The sequence below is a fragment of the Danio rerio genome, chromosome 15, assembly GCF_052040795.2.
Source record: "Danio rerio strain M-AB ecotype USA chromosome 15, GRCz13ab, whole genome shotgun sequence".
Taxonomy (NCBI): domain Eukaryota; kingdom Metazoa; phylum Chordata; class Actinopteri; order Cypriniformes; family Danionidae; genus Danio; species Danio rerio.
In genome coordinates this window covers 27,150,042-27,166,516 of record NC_141035.1, presented here as the reverse complement: position 1 = coordinate 27,166,516, position 16,475 = coordinate 27,150,042, and the positions used below count along the sequence as shown (strand labels likewise).

The following is a 16,475-nucleotide window of genomic DNA, read 5'->3' as shown; positions in this document are numbered from 1 at the left end:
CGAGATTATCCGTATCTGATCCTGGACCAACAGCAAAAGTGAATCACGGCCATGTTTCATGAGAGAATCACTCTCGCTCTGCTCTCTGATCCTGCGCTGGTGTTTAGAGAGGTAGAGGGCCCTGTCAAACAGAATTAATGTTTTTGTTTAAGTTTTTTTCCCCTCTGCTGGCTCAGGTTGGATTCCGGTGTCTAAGAAAGCCACAGTTTGATAAATCACTGCAATTCTTTTCCCTCAGTGAGCAGAGAGAAGCTGCGTAATGGGGTGCTGCACCTCAGCAACAATATAGGAGTCAGTAAGCGAGGGTTACACAGATCTGACATCCACACCCCTGAAGAGCCGTTTTCGTGGCCCACGTGATGCAAAGATTTCTGCCGTGCGTACATAAAATAATCTGACACTAAGCAAAAAACTATAGTTCACTCTGCAAACTGGCGCAGATAAGCATTCACAGTCTGCACGGCTTTGTTGTTTATAATGGCATTTACTTTTGATCCGTCTTAATGCTCCTCTCACTGTGTAACTGTAGGTTGTTTACAGCTGCCAGGAAATTCTTGGAAATTAATACCATTTATTGAAAGACTTTTTAAGAACAAATAAAATGCTAGCAGCTATAAATAGTCTAAACCCCCAAAATCTAAATATTGAGCTTACATTTTTGAATGACATAATGTGCTTCCAAGCATATATTAAATACTAAATCCAATAAAAAAAAAGATATCACTGTTGACTCTTTTAAAGGGGTTGTTTCAATGCAATCTCACTGCAGATTGTAAGTTTTGGCTAATTCATATGAAATCGTTCATTCTCATTTATACAATTTAGTACTATTTGCTTATTCCCCCAATGATGGTTGGGTTTAGGAGTGGGGTTGGATCAAGTGGCAACACCCACCGCTGAAGAGCTAAAGAGACACCCACCCTCCCTCGTGAAGCTAATACGGAAGTAACTGAAACTGCAATTCATTGAAATTCCATTAGTTCTGACTCCATGATAAAGCACATTTCTATTGACACCAGTGGTAAAATGGCCAACTTTACAGAAGAAAAAAAGGTGGTTACAGCCTGGTACAAAAAAAAATGCTCAGTGCGACGACAAGTGGCCTCGCCTACTTGTAGCTTTATTTGCGCTCGTCCATATTTTTTACAGTCTATGGATTGGATGCACCACCTCCTTTTAAAAATTGTACATTTTTGTACGACAGAACTAGTCACTGAACAAACAAAATGTAATCATTTCCTCGTGAGATCAGGCTGGTTCTTTTTATTAAATCAAAAACATGCAGCAAAATTAGTAGAGTCTGATTCAATAACAAAAACTCATTTTTAGTAAATTAGGAATAAAAGTGGTCTGATTTATGAATAAATTACTCTTTTAAATAATTTCCTTTTAACAAATCCAAAATATATAGCATGAGTGTGGTCATTCACATTTTTAGTCAATCAAAACTAGCATGACCAGTGTAGTGTTTCATGAACAATTTCGTTTTTGCAAAATATTTCAATAAACCAAAAACATAATGTGATTTGGTGCACAGAAATGAATGATGATTGAATTTAAATACCTTTAGCACAGTGATATTTCAGAGCAAATAACCGCCTGGCCTAAATTGCATTGCCAGTCAATAAAGCAGCTCCAATAACAGAAAGCAAGCAACAGGCTCTAAAAGAATTAGTCACATAGGGCCAACAAAAAAAACACATTTGTTTTTTTTTTTAATAAAAAAATAAAAAAATGCATAACTAGTGTAGTCTAAGACTCTTTTTAGTCAATCAAAACATAAGAGTCTTTCATGAACAATTCCGTTTTTGTTAAGAAAAAAAAAAACATAATATGACCAGACTGTATTATCACTGCAACAAAAAAGTACAAACAACTCTTTTACAAGATAACTATTTTTAGTAAATGAAAAAAACATGCAACCCAACTAACGCTCCACATTAGCTCATGGAGAAGTTCAGAGACACCCAATTGTCCTAGTCAGGTTTTTTTGCTCTCGAGTTATTTGATTTAGAGTTTCTACCAATACCGAAACCTGATCCTATACTTCTAAAATACATTCAAAAAAGAATAAAAAAGAGCAAAGAATTTTCCTAATTTTTTATTTGATTCACCTTATCTTAACATTCAACAACTCCGTTAACAAACAGAGCAGTTCTGTGAGGTAGCTTAAACAATCAAGCAATAAATAAAATCAATGCTTCACTTTTGGACTTTAATGCAACAGTAAATAAAAAAAAAATTATATATAAACAAAGAGCACCTCAACTTAAAATACCCAGCAGGCCATCCCAAGTTTACAAATCTCACAGTTATGGCAATGTTGTCGCCATCAACATCATAATACCTCCAGATAGCAGATAGACTCTTTCCGCTTTAATCTGCGTCTGTGTGTTACTTTGCCAGCATTTAACCAATAGCGTCTTTGCAACAAAGTAATGTCATGCTAAAGGCGCTGCTGTTTCTGTGTGAAGACAAGAAAAAGGTCTAACTCTGTGCCACCCACTGCATAAAGATGTGTTAAAAATAATGAGAATATACACATATATATTCGAGTCCTGATCAGGAGGTAACATCCGATTCCGATTGAGTCTGATCGGATCTGGACATCTGCAACATAACAGAAACATCTAAGTGCATAAGACTAAAATAAGCCCTGTTTTCTGGCCTGTGAACTAAATCTTGAGCTGTAGAGGCAACTTAAAACACCCTAATTCCAGAGCAGTGTTTAGTCTACATTACAGTATTTGAAGAGACAGTTGTGCACCCTCTCTCTCTCATAGCCTTAAAACAGAGCATCTGAGCGCACAGTAATTATGCCCTACTCACGAGTGTTACTCTGACTTCTACCCTCTCCCAGCAGCACACGTGTGTAAGAGCTTAGCGCCTGCAGCGGCAGGACTTGTGGAGAGGGTTTCTGCCCCTGACGACTGTGTAATCTCAGTGCTGAAAAGGGGAGCACTTCTCTCACCGACTCAATGAGCCGACACATGGGGGGGGCCCTTCACTCCCTCAGCCATCTTTTTTATTTATGGTTTATTAGCGCTGTTTCAGCACAGCGGGGCTCGTGCGCCAGCACCGCCGGGTTGTTATAGCATTATTACCCCTCTGCTTCCATTTCAATTAGACTAATACTGAGGGGGCACCGGAGGCTGGCTTTATGTGGAGCCGTCCGGTCCACACTAAATCACATGCTCGCAAGTTGCCTTGTGGCTTCATAGGCCATAAAGACTGAGTGCTGTAATGCAGCCTGAAGATGACTATGTGGGAACTGGCATGGCAGAGATTACTTGGCAACCGCTTAGACAGCAACAGATGCAGTGCTAATGTGCTTCATTAGGTGCCCTGGAGGAAGGCCCATGGGTGGACGGGCTGAGAATGGGGCAATGCATGTACAGTCACACCATGCAGAACTCTCAGGGTTTTAGGGTCATTCCTTGGTTAAGAACTCAGTCAGATTAGATGTTCTGCCTGGATGATTTGTTAATACAAGGTTTAACAGATCAAGTCTTATGGCTGTGACACTCCAGGAACTAGCAACAATAAAAGCTGACTGTGTTGCTTTTCTCATAACAGGCCAAAGCGCTGTCTTTGTGTTCTGTGCACTAGTATCTAAACCCCAGTATACTTTAAACTAAGCATAAATAAGTTCGAAGGTATACTGTTTTTGTAGCTTTTGTAAATGTGTCTTGCTTCTCATGTGAACCCCTAAACACCACAAGGATGATCGACAGCTGAGTTTCATAAACTTTTGGCAAACATCCTTCTCTCGCAAGAGAAGCACCACCATGGTACAATAGATCTTTACATTTTGTTCGAAATGACATAATTTCAGTTTGTTACTAAATTTCGGTCTTAAGCCTGCATATAAGGAAATAACTATTAATATCAGCAGATATCCATAATCTATATTTCTCGTTTAAAAGGGAAATCAAAACTAGCACTGCACTTGCTTACTATTTTGAATATCAAATGTTAATCTTGTGATTTAATTTCATATTGCTAATGTTTTAGTGTTCAAAATATTTGTGTATTGCTCAGGTGACATTAGAATAGCCTTCTGTTTGTGCGTTCTTGAATTCTTTGCTCATTTTCATCACTTTTGGTATGCAATGTTTCCTAAACTAATCAGCCCAAGCACTGATGTAGAGTTGCAACAGAGGCTTATTCTGAAAATGTAGTCCCGTGGACATTTCTAGAGACCACGAATTATGTAGCCCAGGGGTGTCCAAAGTCAGTCCTGGAGGGCCGGTGTCCTGCTGACTTTAGCTCTAACTTGCTTTAACACACCTGCCTGGGAGTTTCTAGTATACCTAATAAGAGCTTTATTAGCTTGTTCAGGTGTGTTTGATTAGAGTTGGAGCTGAACTCTTAAGGACATAGGCCCTCCAGGACACCCCTGATGTAGCCGGAGGTACGTATGGCTGCATTTTATTTTTTTAAGCGAACGCTATGCGGCGGTATGACGTTGTTCCTTTTCACGCTTACCAGCTGAGCGCTTACCTCCATGTGGAGGGCTTTCCCGCTGCAACCAGTTTTTCCAGTTAGCTCGTCGTGTACGCCGGCGGACTTGAGACACAGAAAGGAGCTGACCACGACGATGAGATTGGTTCCAGAAATCAGGTAAGACAAAAACAGAATCCAAAAAAAATCAAATTAACAAGGTAATAAGAGGGTGAGAATGTGGTAAAATCTGAAAACGTGGTAAAAATCAGTCAAGGGCTTTTGTTTTTCTGGACGACTTTTGTAAATCGTCAGTTGGGTTTAGTAAAGTAAGTGGGTGGACGCGTCAATCGGTACAATTGGTTGGGTTTAGGGAAGGAGGAGGGTGGCTCAGTTGACTGGCCGGTCATCCAGTCGATCATTCAGTCAGACAGACAGTCGGTCGACAGCAGCCTCTGGTGGGTTTATGCGAGAACAGTGTGTGCGAACACCACTCGCAAGAGACAATTTAGATATGACAAGAAAGCGCATACAGCAACCTCTCGTGGATTTGCGAAAACAAAAACTGCAAAAATATGTACTTCCTGGGACGTATTTTGCAGTCTCCAGAAAGTCCACGAGACTACGTTTACAGAATGAGCCTGTGTTGGATGTAGAGCCAAATCGAGGGATCAGATGCAACCTACCAGTTGATTAAAAACTCAATAAAATGTTATATGTGTGTTTGTTTGTTTGATTTACATTATAAACTACTATACCATTAACATAGTGAGAAGAAGATTACACTGTTGCCCACTGAAAAGCATTCACTGATAGATCTCTTTTGCTCTGAATGTTTTACACATCTTAAACAGATTTCCATCCACACAAACCGTTTTGCCCACTGGAACTATCTGAAGGCTCTGAACATGAGTCAGGAACTTGACTTGGCGCATGTCAGGCTTATAAACAAACATGCTCACCGCCTCTGGCTTAATGCATCTGCAGCTGTAAACACATAAAAGCCTTGAGCATATGCAATGTGTTCGCAAAAACTCTTGTACTTTCTGTGGGGTTTCTGAAAGTGTAGTTGAGGATGGAAAACAAAGGTATATTGCCAACCCTGATCAACGGCCTCAATGGAGATGAGCATTAAAACAAGAGGAGGCTGCCCATGGCAACTAAAACAGACAATTATCGCTGTATAAATAAAATACATCACAATAAAATATGCAGTGCTCAAGACTTCTTGAAGCAGATTACGCAATATATAAAACAAGAGAAAATAAGTGGCAAACCACTATGAGTTGAGCTTAGGCAAAATACCAAGAAGAAATAATGCAAAATAGGATACCAGTTTCCCTAAAACAAAATTTCAATTTAACATATTACACAACAAAACTAACTTGAATTCAATAAATAGAATTCATCTGTACAGACTTTTCATTGGTATCTATGTTAAGCTGCTTTGACACAATCTATATTGCAAAAGCACTATAGAAATAAATATAAATTTAATTTAAAACAAAAAAAAGAGTGAGCATATTAATGATAATAGGAAGACCAATAACAAATCATTAGCTAGAAATGTAAATAAATATAAATAAACGACAAAAAAAAACTTAAAAATATATTTTTTTAAATATAACTAGTCAATTAGGGTAGTTATAATGAACAGAATTGAATAATGATACCAACAAAATTGAAAATGAATTTCAGATATTTCAATAGATTCATTTCTGACTTGCTTTGTAAGCTGATACTGATTTACAAAAAAAGATAACACTTTACTTCAGGGGTGTTTTTAAGATTGTCATAACAATTTTATAATCATGACATGACATGTTATGAATATGAAGGAGATTTTATGCATGCTTGCATTAAGTGTCATTTGCTCACTTAAGTCAGCTGGCAGCTAGCTCTCAGCAACTCTCACATGGTCTCCCACTAAAGCTAAGCAGGGCTGTGGCTGGTCAGTACCTGGATGGGAGACTACATACAGTAGGAAAGCTAGGTTGCTTCCGGAAGTGGTGTTAGCAGGGGGTGCTCAACCTGTATTCTCTGTGGGTCCTAACACCTGAGTAAATTGATAGGGACTATACTGCTCACCGAGTGCCATTTTTTAAATGAGATGTTAAAAAGAGGTTCTCATTCTCTGTGGTTGTTGACAATTCAAATTTGCCCAGTGGCTTCTGCCCATCATGGCATCCTAATCATCTTCATGTCATAATTGACTTCATCACTCTGTCTCCTCTCCACCAACCAGCTAGTGTGTGGTGTGCGGTCTGGTGCAATATGGTTACATCACGTCATCCATGTGGATGCTGCACACTGGTGGTGAATGAGGAGATATCCCCCAAAAATGTGTAAAGCGCTATATAAATGTGTCCAGAAAAGGGCTATATAAATGTAAGGAATTATTAATTATTAAGGAATTGCAAACATAATATTGTTCAAGATATGCTTGTTATAAGTAATTGGGTAAAACTGTAAAAGTATAAATTCAACATTAGGGACATCAAGCTATAAGATCTTTTTTTTTTGGTTCTAACTAGAACTTTTATCTCCGAGAGCATAAATACTATGGATTTCATACATTTTACCAACACTTGTAGATAAAGCTGGCGGTGGTGGTCTCGGTGAGCTGATGCCTGCTGGGTGAATATTTGTTATCTTCAGACTGGGCCCCATCTGCTGTTTGATAAGACCTCGGTGACCAGCTGTGTGTCAGGCTGACCTGACAGCATGTCAAGAACTAGTGGAGCTGTTCACATCTATAAGTGCCTAGGCCTTTCACTCCGCCACAGCTTGTACAGGTTCATGGTTGACACAACCGCACAAATTCAGTGATAAGCTGAGCTTCATCTCCCATTCTGAGCATGAAATGTGTGTGTGTGTGTGTGTGTGTGTGTGCATATTGTCATTTGGGAACACATCGAAATGATGCCACTCTTGTGTCATGCAGTTTCCCCAGTATGAGCAGTGCAGCGGGGTAGTAGTACACTTACAAAATATGACTGCGCTATTAAATCTGTTGAATATTGCATGAGTTAATGAAAAATATATTCCTCTTTTGCTTATTTATGAAGTATGTGCAGGGATTCGAAGACTCCAAGCTCATCGTGTCTTATTGAGGCTGATTGCATGTGAGTGGCTCAATCCGAGACGACACGGACGCGAGGGAAATCTGCCGCAATTTAAAACTGCCTTCGACATCGCTTCTTATTAACCTGGACCAAATGGACATCATGAAGTAGATTCTCAAGAGAAATACCAAGAGCGACACACAAATACACTGAGTACATTCTGGGTTTTACACCGAATACACACACATGCACACACACACACACACACACACACACACACACACACACACACACACACACACACACACACACACACACACACACACACACACACACGTCACAGCAACCATGTTTGTGACAGTAATCACAAGTCTGGCTCTTTATTAAAAAAAAGTGGTTACTAGAATACAAAGATGTAATGTAAAGTAATTGTAAACAGATTTGAATGTTTTAAAATGCTCATAACCTCATTACAAGTTTTCTCAATTCTCCCAAAGGACTTGTGTCAGTCAATTCCTGTTGATACAAAATATTCATTCAAGTCCCACAGAGATTTATAGTTTATGTAATTAACAAGTTAATTCACTCATTCATTCATTTTCCTTCGGCTTAGTCCCTTTATTCATCAGGGGTCACTACAGCAAAATCAACCGCCAACTTATACAGCATATTGTAGCGAGGCATACCGGTGCCACGTCGTCATGGTCAAGGATTCACCCCAGCTGGACCGTCATCAGCACAGGATCGATCACAGCTGGACGTCATCAAGCAGAGAGACATATAAGCCCAACCTACGCCAGGAGAAGATGGGCTTCATTCACCAAATGACTCCCTGTGCTAATGCTTGTCTCTCTGTCTCTCCTCAGCAGACGCCAACTCGTGACGATCCCACACCCGACTACTCACTATCCTTCACCTACTTCCCGGAGCACCAGAGCACCTCACCTTGGAGAAGAGCACCCTTTTACACACCCTCACGTTGTAAATAAAGCACCCTCCGGGGAATTGTCTGTAAACTCATCCAAGTGTGTGGCTGTTTTCCCTCTGCCTCGCTACAATTGGTGGAGAATGCGCGCTTTTTCAGAGGGAAAAATATTCAGCACTCACCAGTAAGAAGAAGTAAGTACTGAATTTTTCTGTTTTATTCTGTTTACAGACAGGCATCCGCTCTCTCTCTCTCACTCACGCTCTCTTACTCGGCTGTCATCCCCTCCTGAGTCATGTCGATCGAAGAGGTAGTACGCCATCTAGCGGAAATCTCAAGAAGACAACAAGTGATAACTGAACAACTCACCGCCAGACAAGACCGTATGGAACAACAGCTCCGCCAAGCGGCCGGTTCCAGCCAGTTTCCTGAGGTGAGCGCTCACCGATTTATCACTAAACTCAGCGACCTGGACGATATTGATGCTTACCTACACACGTTTGAGGTAATTGCTGAAAGAGAGAAATGGCCGAAGGAAAGTTAGGCGAGGATGTTGGCACCATTTTTAACTGGAGAAGCTCAACGAGCTTATTTTGCATTGGAGACACCGAAAAATGAGGACTATAAAGCATTGAAGAAGGAGATACTCGCCAGAATGGGACTCTCCAACATAAGCGCAGCACAACAATTCTCTCAGTGGTCATACAAGGAAAAACAGCCGGTACGGACTCAAGCAGCCAATTTATCTCGATTGGGAAGACTATGGTTGCTGGGAGGAGATCCTACCGCAGTCCAGGTCGCTGAGAAAGTGGTTATCGAAAAGATGACGAGGGCGCTACCCAGTTGGCTCCGCACACTTACCAGCATGAGGAACCCCGACTCGCTGGCCGCTTTGGTGGAGGCGGTGGAGCTGGCGGAAGCTCACGTGGCCCGGGAGACTGGGGAGAGAGCGGCTCTGCCACCCCGGAGGGCAAATGCGCCATGGCGACCGGTGGAGGGCACAGCACGACCAGGCAGCAGACCAGCGGTCCCCAGCCCAGTCGACGAGCCGATACCCACAGAGCCCACATCACACTCGACCCCGGCCTGGACGGCAGGGTGCGTGGTACATCGCAACGTCCCTCTCGAAGCTCCCACCCGAAGAGTATGCTTAGACGGGAAAACGCAAACGGCCACATTGGATACAGGAAGTGCCATAACCCTGGTCCATCCAAAAACATTAAAGTTACATCAGGAAGGGAAAAGCCGAATACCAATTATGTGTGTACATGGGGATACCCGTCACGTACCCTCACAGAGAGTGACCATCGCGGCTAAACCGGGCAGCTGGCGCATTGAGGTAGGAGTGGTTCCGGATCTTCCAGTGCCCCTCCTTCTGGGCAGAGACTGGCTGGGGTTCGATGATCTCCTCACCCACCATCAGGCTCGATCGGCTCGTCCGAAGAAAAAGAACAATGGACGGGTTCAGCGGGACCGCCAACCAGCGTTGATGACCACCAAGAACGACAGAGGGGGTGAGTCATCATCGGCTAACCCGTACTATGATCTATTTCAACAGATTACCGCAGGTGGCGATTTCGGAAGGGCACAGCGTGAAGACGAAACGTTGAAACACTGCTGGCCACAAGTCAGGATCATAGACGGTAACGAACGGTTTCCCAGCCCTCACCCCCTCCCACATTTTGTCATACAAAATGGTCTGCTATACTGTGTCGCAGAGAGGTGGGGGAAAAAGAAGACCTTACTGGTCGTTCCAAGGACCAAGAGGGAGACTGTTCTGGAGTGGGCACATACTCACCCAAGGAGAGGACATTTAGGGGCTGGAAATACGATAAAAAAGGTCCGTGATCGATTCCACTGGCCCGGTCTGGACGGAGAGGTAAAAAAATATTGTCAGGCATTCAACACATGCCAAAGAACGTCTCCCCGACGACCAACCCCCAGCCCTCTAATACCATCACACATCAGGAATGTGCCCTTCACCCGCATCGGTATGTATGCGAGACCCCCCCCCTCTCAATACTCTTCCCTTTTTCCGCAGAAATCCCAGGACCAGGACGACGCTAAGGGGGTGGGGGGTGGGGGGGGGGGGAATGTAGCGAGGCATACCGGTGCCACGTCGTCATGGTCAAGGATTCACCCCAGCTGGACCGTCATCAGCACAGGATCGATCACAGCTGGACGTCATCAAGCAGAGAGACATATAAGCCCAACCTACGCCAGGAGAAGATGGGCTTCATTCACCAAATGACTCCCTGTGCTAATGCTTGTCTCTCTGTCTCTCCTCAGCAGATGCCAACTCGTGACGATCCCACACCCGACTACTCACTATCCTTCACCTACTTCCCGGAGCACCAGAGCACCTCACCTTGGAGAAGAGCACCCTTTTACACACCCTCACGTTGTAAATAAAGCACCCTCCGGGGAATTGTCTGTAAACTCATCCAAGTGTGTGGCTGTTTTCCCTCTGCCTCGCTACAATATGTTTTACACAGCAGATGCCCTTCCTGCTGCAACCCAGTACTGGGAAACATCCATATACACTCAATCACACACATACATTATGCGGACACGTGGAGAACAAGCAAACTGCACACAGAAATGCCAACCGACCGAGCCGGGACTTGAACCAGCGACCTTCTTGTCATGAGGCGACAGTGCTAACCACTGAGCCACTGTGTCGCTCTGTAATGAAAAATGATTAGTTGATTTCAGAACAAAAAAAGTGAGTAAATCAGTTTATCTAATTTATTCAGTTCATACATTTAGCTTTAATATAACTCTAGTCATTATTAAAAACCTGTAGTGTTTTCTTATTTCAACTAAAATAATAAAGGAATGCATATTTTTAATCTTCTGAAATAAAATTAATAATAAATTATGTTGTGTAACACTCTACCGCATGGTGTTGCCATATGGATATTTATGTTCATTTCCCTGCCGCCGTTTTTTTTTAAGACCAACATTCAAATTTATTTGTTGCAAAGAGAAGACCTTAGTGTAGCCAATTACGTGCTTTGGTTAAGTCACATGACATGCAATGTTTTTCTGTGTAGTGATTTCTGACAGACTGCCATTTATTATGAGTAGTTGCTAAATGCAAATGAAAACGTCAATTAAATCAAATGATCCACTCATGTCAGAATCACAAAAAAATCTGAGGCGTCACCTCCAGTAAGTTATGATGACATATTCATCACTTTAAAAAGTTTTTATCAAACTAGTTGTTTGGAAATCGATCAAATGTATGTGTTGCCAAATGGTAACGCTGTGCATTAGTGGAATGCGCAATTTTGCAATGGGTTAGCTAGCTAGCAAGGTCAGCTGTGATCTTTTAAGTTGTAACAATAACAACATGAAAGCTAGTAATATAATATTGATTCAAGAGTTCACACTTTGCTGATGATTGATTAAAAAGCTCTTTTGGCATGCTGTCCCGGGAGAGAGCCCTGAGCTCATAAGATCCTCGAGCCAGGGGCTCCCTCCCGTTTGCAAGGCGAAAGGAGAGTTTGAGCTCAGGTAGATCTCGAGAACTCCCCCGCTGTAGTAACTAATGTACAGATAATCATTGCTCTTACTAGGGGCATGTCTATGGCAATTTAGATTAGTCAATTAATTTAAGTTGCATGTTTTTGGACGGTAGAAGGAAACCGGGGAACCCGGGGGGAAACCCACGTGAGCACGGGGAGAACATGTAAACTCTGCACAGAATTGTTGGCTGGCTCGGTAAGGACTAGAATCAATGACATTCCTGCTGTGAGGCAACAGTGCTAACCACTGGGCGACCATGCCACCCATCTAGGAAAGGAAGAGGGGTAGGGGTGGAAAGGGGGATTCTTCAAAACGAAGATGGCTGTTATATGGAAGTTAAGGTATTTATTGCTTAGAAATCGTCTGATTGGTGAATCATAAATTGAATAATGCGATGCCGGCTGCAAGCAATCATAAGCGCGCGATCCTCTCGAAATTAGTTTATAAATAAACTTCACTTAGTCATATGTTAATTAGCAATGTGGATAAAATCTCATTTTAATAGCAATACTACTTTTGATTAGAAAGAAATACAGGGAACAGTGTATTAGTGAGGACTACCACTATGACCACTAGACCACTATGGTAAGTCAAAGAAGAAAAGGACAGAACTGGCTCTTACTGCAGATGAAAGTAAGGATGAGATGGGTTTTAGTGACCATTAGAATGATACAGATTGTACATTTGACAAGAGTAAGACATGCCTAAGTAAGACATGCATTTGATAAGACAGGCATAGTATAGTATAAATGTGAACATTGTTTGCTAGTAACTACATTATTCTGATGCATCTGGATATATTAGAAGTGTTATTTAACTGTTATAATATTTACTAGAGGAAATATTTTTACATACTGTATGTTGTATGCACGATAATACAGTTTTATGTTTGTTTTCAATATTACTTAGCAAAAAAGAATGGAATAAATGAAATCTGTTGGAATTTGAGTTGTTGAAAAGTACTGTATCACTGTAAAAAATGGCCGTGATTTCAACAGTAAAAAACTGTAAAAATGCTACGGTACAAATCCGTAACCTGGTTCACGATATGTTTCCTTAATATATACGACGAATAACCGTAAATTGACTTTCCCAGAATTCCCTGCATGGCACATCACTTTTTAAGCATTTTGTTGACATTATTATGGATCTTTTTAGTTGTTTCCCCATCAGTTATGTGCATTATAGATTTATGTTATATCTAATGTTGATAAACAAGGTTTATTTCATGACTTTTATTTTATGCGTGTTACCATACTGGTGATTAGTAGTTGTGTGAATGACACTGAGCACCTTCTATTTGCTGATACTCTTTTCTGCTTGGGGGAAAAGTTAATTGTGATGAGCATTGGCTCATTATGTAACTTCCTCATCACCACCTGCATGTGGGTGTGCTTACGTGTCTAACTGTGTAACAAAAGATGTGTCGGTGTTGGTCATTCAAAATACAGACATATTACGTCTTTAAATTATTAAAATACGGTAGTTTACCGTAAAAATGAAAAATTACTTTTACAGTTTGTACTGTGTTTTTAACGGTAAAGTACTGGCAACCACAGCTGCCGGTATTTTACTGTAAATTTTACGGATTTATTTTTTACAGTGTGTAAAGGGTGTCATTTATAAGTTCTATGTTCAAGCTTGTAATACTGCAACATCAATTAAATCAAAGCAAACAACAAAATGATTAGTTATAAGGAAAGATCTACTATTGGACGTTGTTGCCATATAACAACATATCATAAAGTACCTAAAACAAATTTCTCCATCTTTTTTACAGCACTTGAAGTTAAACAATTCTAAGAAGAAAAAAAAATAGTGAAATCAAATCTTTTTACAGATCTATCATAATGTGTGCAGTAGAGGGTTAATGTAATTAGTCGTACCAATATCATATTTAATAAATGATCTTCATTAAAAATTGTAATATAAATTGAAAACAAATTTTTGACACCCTGTTAAACACCCTGTCCAATCTGTTAAAAATTTTGCATTCAACGAAAGACAATTTTTTTGTGTTATACACTGCAAAAAATAAATAAATAAATAAACAAATAGATAAAAATAGTATCCGTATTTTGTGGGTTACTTTTCTTGGTTTATTAACAGTTATGAATTGCATTAAGGGAGCTTGAGCTGTGCTCTGTTGACTTTTAATGTTGAAAATTCAAGTTTTGTAAAATATATTAATCAGGAGTCGCCACAGCGGAATGAACTGAAAACTTATCCAGCATATGTTTTATGCAGCGGATGCCCTTCCAGCTGCAACACATCACTGAGAAACATCCATACACTCTCATTTACACTCATACGCTACGCAACGTAGCCCACTCAATTCCTCTATAGCACATGTCTTTGGACTTGTGGGGGAAACCGGAGAACCCGCCAAATGCCAACTGACCCAGCCGAGGCTGAAACCGGCGACCTTCTTGCTATGAGGCGATCGTGCTATATTGTAAAACAAATAATATATATTGAATTAAGTCCATGATAAAGTACTGGCAAATCGATACCAGGCTTTTGTAAGGTAATTTACAACACTGATCCAGAAAATATATCACTTTAATGTATTAAAATGTAAATATGTAAATAAAAGCATCAAAAACATCAAAAGAGGAACAATCAAGGTAACAAAATGATACTGAACCATAAATAATTGAGAAAAAAATTATAAATTACAAAATACGGAAAACTGTTGGATATTTGTTACAGTGTAAGGATGGTGAGCAATACCTGTCCCCCGAATAAAAACTTATCTTCATGTAAGAGCCACACCACACTGCATTCCTTATTTTCCAGTACACAACTTCTGTTCAATTTATAAGCTACAGGGAGATCACAGGTGCCAGGCGAAAAAAATACAAGTGGCATGGAAGTAGAAAGTAGAGATTTCATCAGCAAAGGAAAATCCGCCTTGTTCCCATGGAAATAAAAGCAGCCCACACCTATTTTATTTGCATTGACACCTCAAGTGACAAAACACAGAGACAGTAAAAATCCTTTGCTTCATTAAACGCACGCCTCACTGTCAGACTCTCTCTTTTATAGAAGCGTTGAAGTATAATTCATGTCATCTAAATGTCTTGCTCCAGCACGCCCCCGTAACTCAGCGCCAGCACATATAATTTCATAAAAGCAAACAGACAGTCGGTGGCAGAGTGTTCTTCATGTTCATGCTGGCATGTTTTTCATACGGCCCTACTAATGATGTGAGGGCATAGAGAGCGGTCAATAAATGACAAAACAATGGTGTGTCACAGCACGGCCCAACGCCTCAGCAGGAAATACTCATTAACTGGCCGAACTCGAGCACAACTTGGAGAGTTCAGGGTCTTGTGGCCCCGCAAAACATTAAATGACTTCAAATAGAGGCGGCGGGGGTGTATAATAGCCTGTGATTTGATTGAGGTTCCCTTACTGCCATCTGCTTTCCCAATGAATCTGCCCTTCTGACTTATATGCTCAAGTCTTCTGAGAAGACTTTTTTTTTCCAGCCCATTTAGATTGAAAAGTGTAAAAAAACTGTACACTTCATTGTTTAAAAAAGCAGCTGCACCAGAATTTTATTGTAAAAATGACAGGACAGACTTTAAAAGATATGACATTTTATAAATTTATAGTGTTAATATAGCAATGTTTTGAAGTAATAACGTATACACAGGCAAACACAACCAAAAGAAGGTGGTGATTAAAAGTCATGTGATGAACCAATGCCCGTCCCATACATCTTTTCTTTCACCAACAGAGAATCTAAGATATACATTGAAAAAATCTATAATTTTGCTAAATTGTTGCAAACAATTTAAAAGAGATTAATTTAAGCAAATTAAGCTAATTACATTTAGTAATTTTCAACTTATTTAGTTTGTTAAAACTCACCCCAAATTATTTGTTTGCAACCAGTTCCCTTTAAAGGTTTTATAAATCCAATTAGTATATATTTTTTTCAGTGTAGAAAAGTTTGCTTAGTGTCATACACACAGCTACTAAATACCATCATGGTTACACACATAAAATTAAAGTGAGGCAATAAACAATAAACAAAATTAGATTTAACATACAACTCTAATACATACTTTAATTGAAGAGAACCTAACTAAACTACAGAAATTTCACATAAAAATAACGCATGTTAAATTACAGAAATTTCATGTAAAATAATGGATGTTAAATTACAGACATTTCATGTACAATAACAAACGATAATTTACAGAAATTTCACATAAAAATACGGACGTTAAATTAAATTTCACATAAAATAACAGATATTAAAATACAGAAATTTCACATAAAATAACAGATGTTAAATGAAAGAAATTTCATGTAAAATAACAGACGTTAAATATATATATATATATATATATATATATATATATATATATATATATATATATATATATATATATATATATATATATATATATATATATATATATATATATATATATATATATATATAAAAACACATCAACTTTTTGCCACTGACTTTCTTAGAAAGAAAAATGTATAAT

General features: G+C 39.8%; 2 protein-coding genes across 9 annotated transcripts in view; one reads left to right on the top strand and one right to left on the bottom strand.

The window, feature by feature from the left end:
* The window catches only part of sez6b (seizure related 6 homolog b), a 369,655-nt gene that overhangs the window by 70,363 nt on the left and 282,817 nt on the right, over positions 1-16,475 (bottom strand). The window lies entirely within an intron of this gene.
* LOC141377842 (uncharacterized) lies at positions 8,319-10,907 on the top strand. Its single transcript, XM_087284205.1, has 2 exons — positions 8,319-8,489; positions 8,665-10,907. Exon 2 carries the CDS (start codon positions 8,984-8,986, stop codon positions 10,682-10,684), a length of 1,701 nt encoding a protein of 566 aa, XP_087140331.1. The 5' UTR covers positions 8,319-8,489; positions 8,665-8,983; the 3' UTR covers positions 10,685-10,907.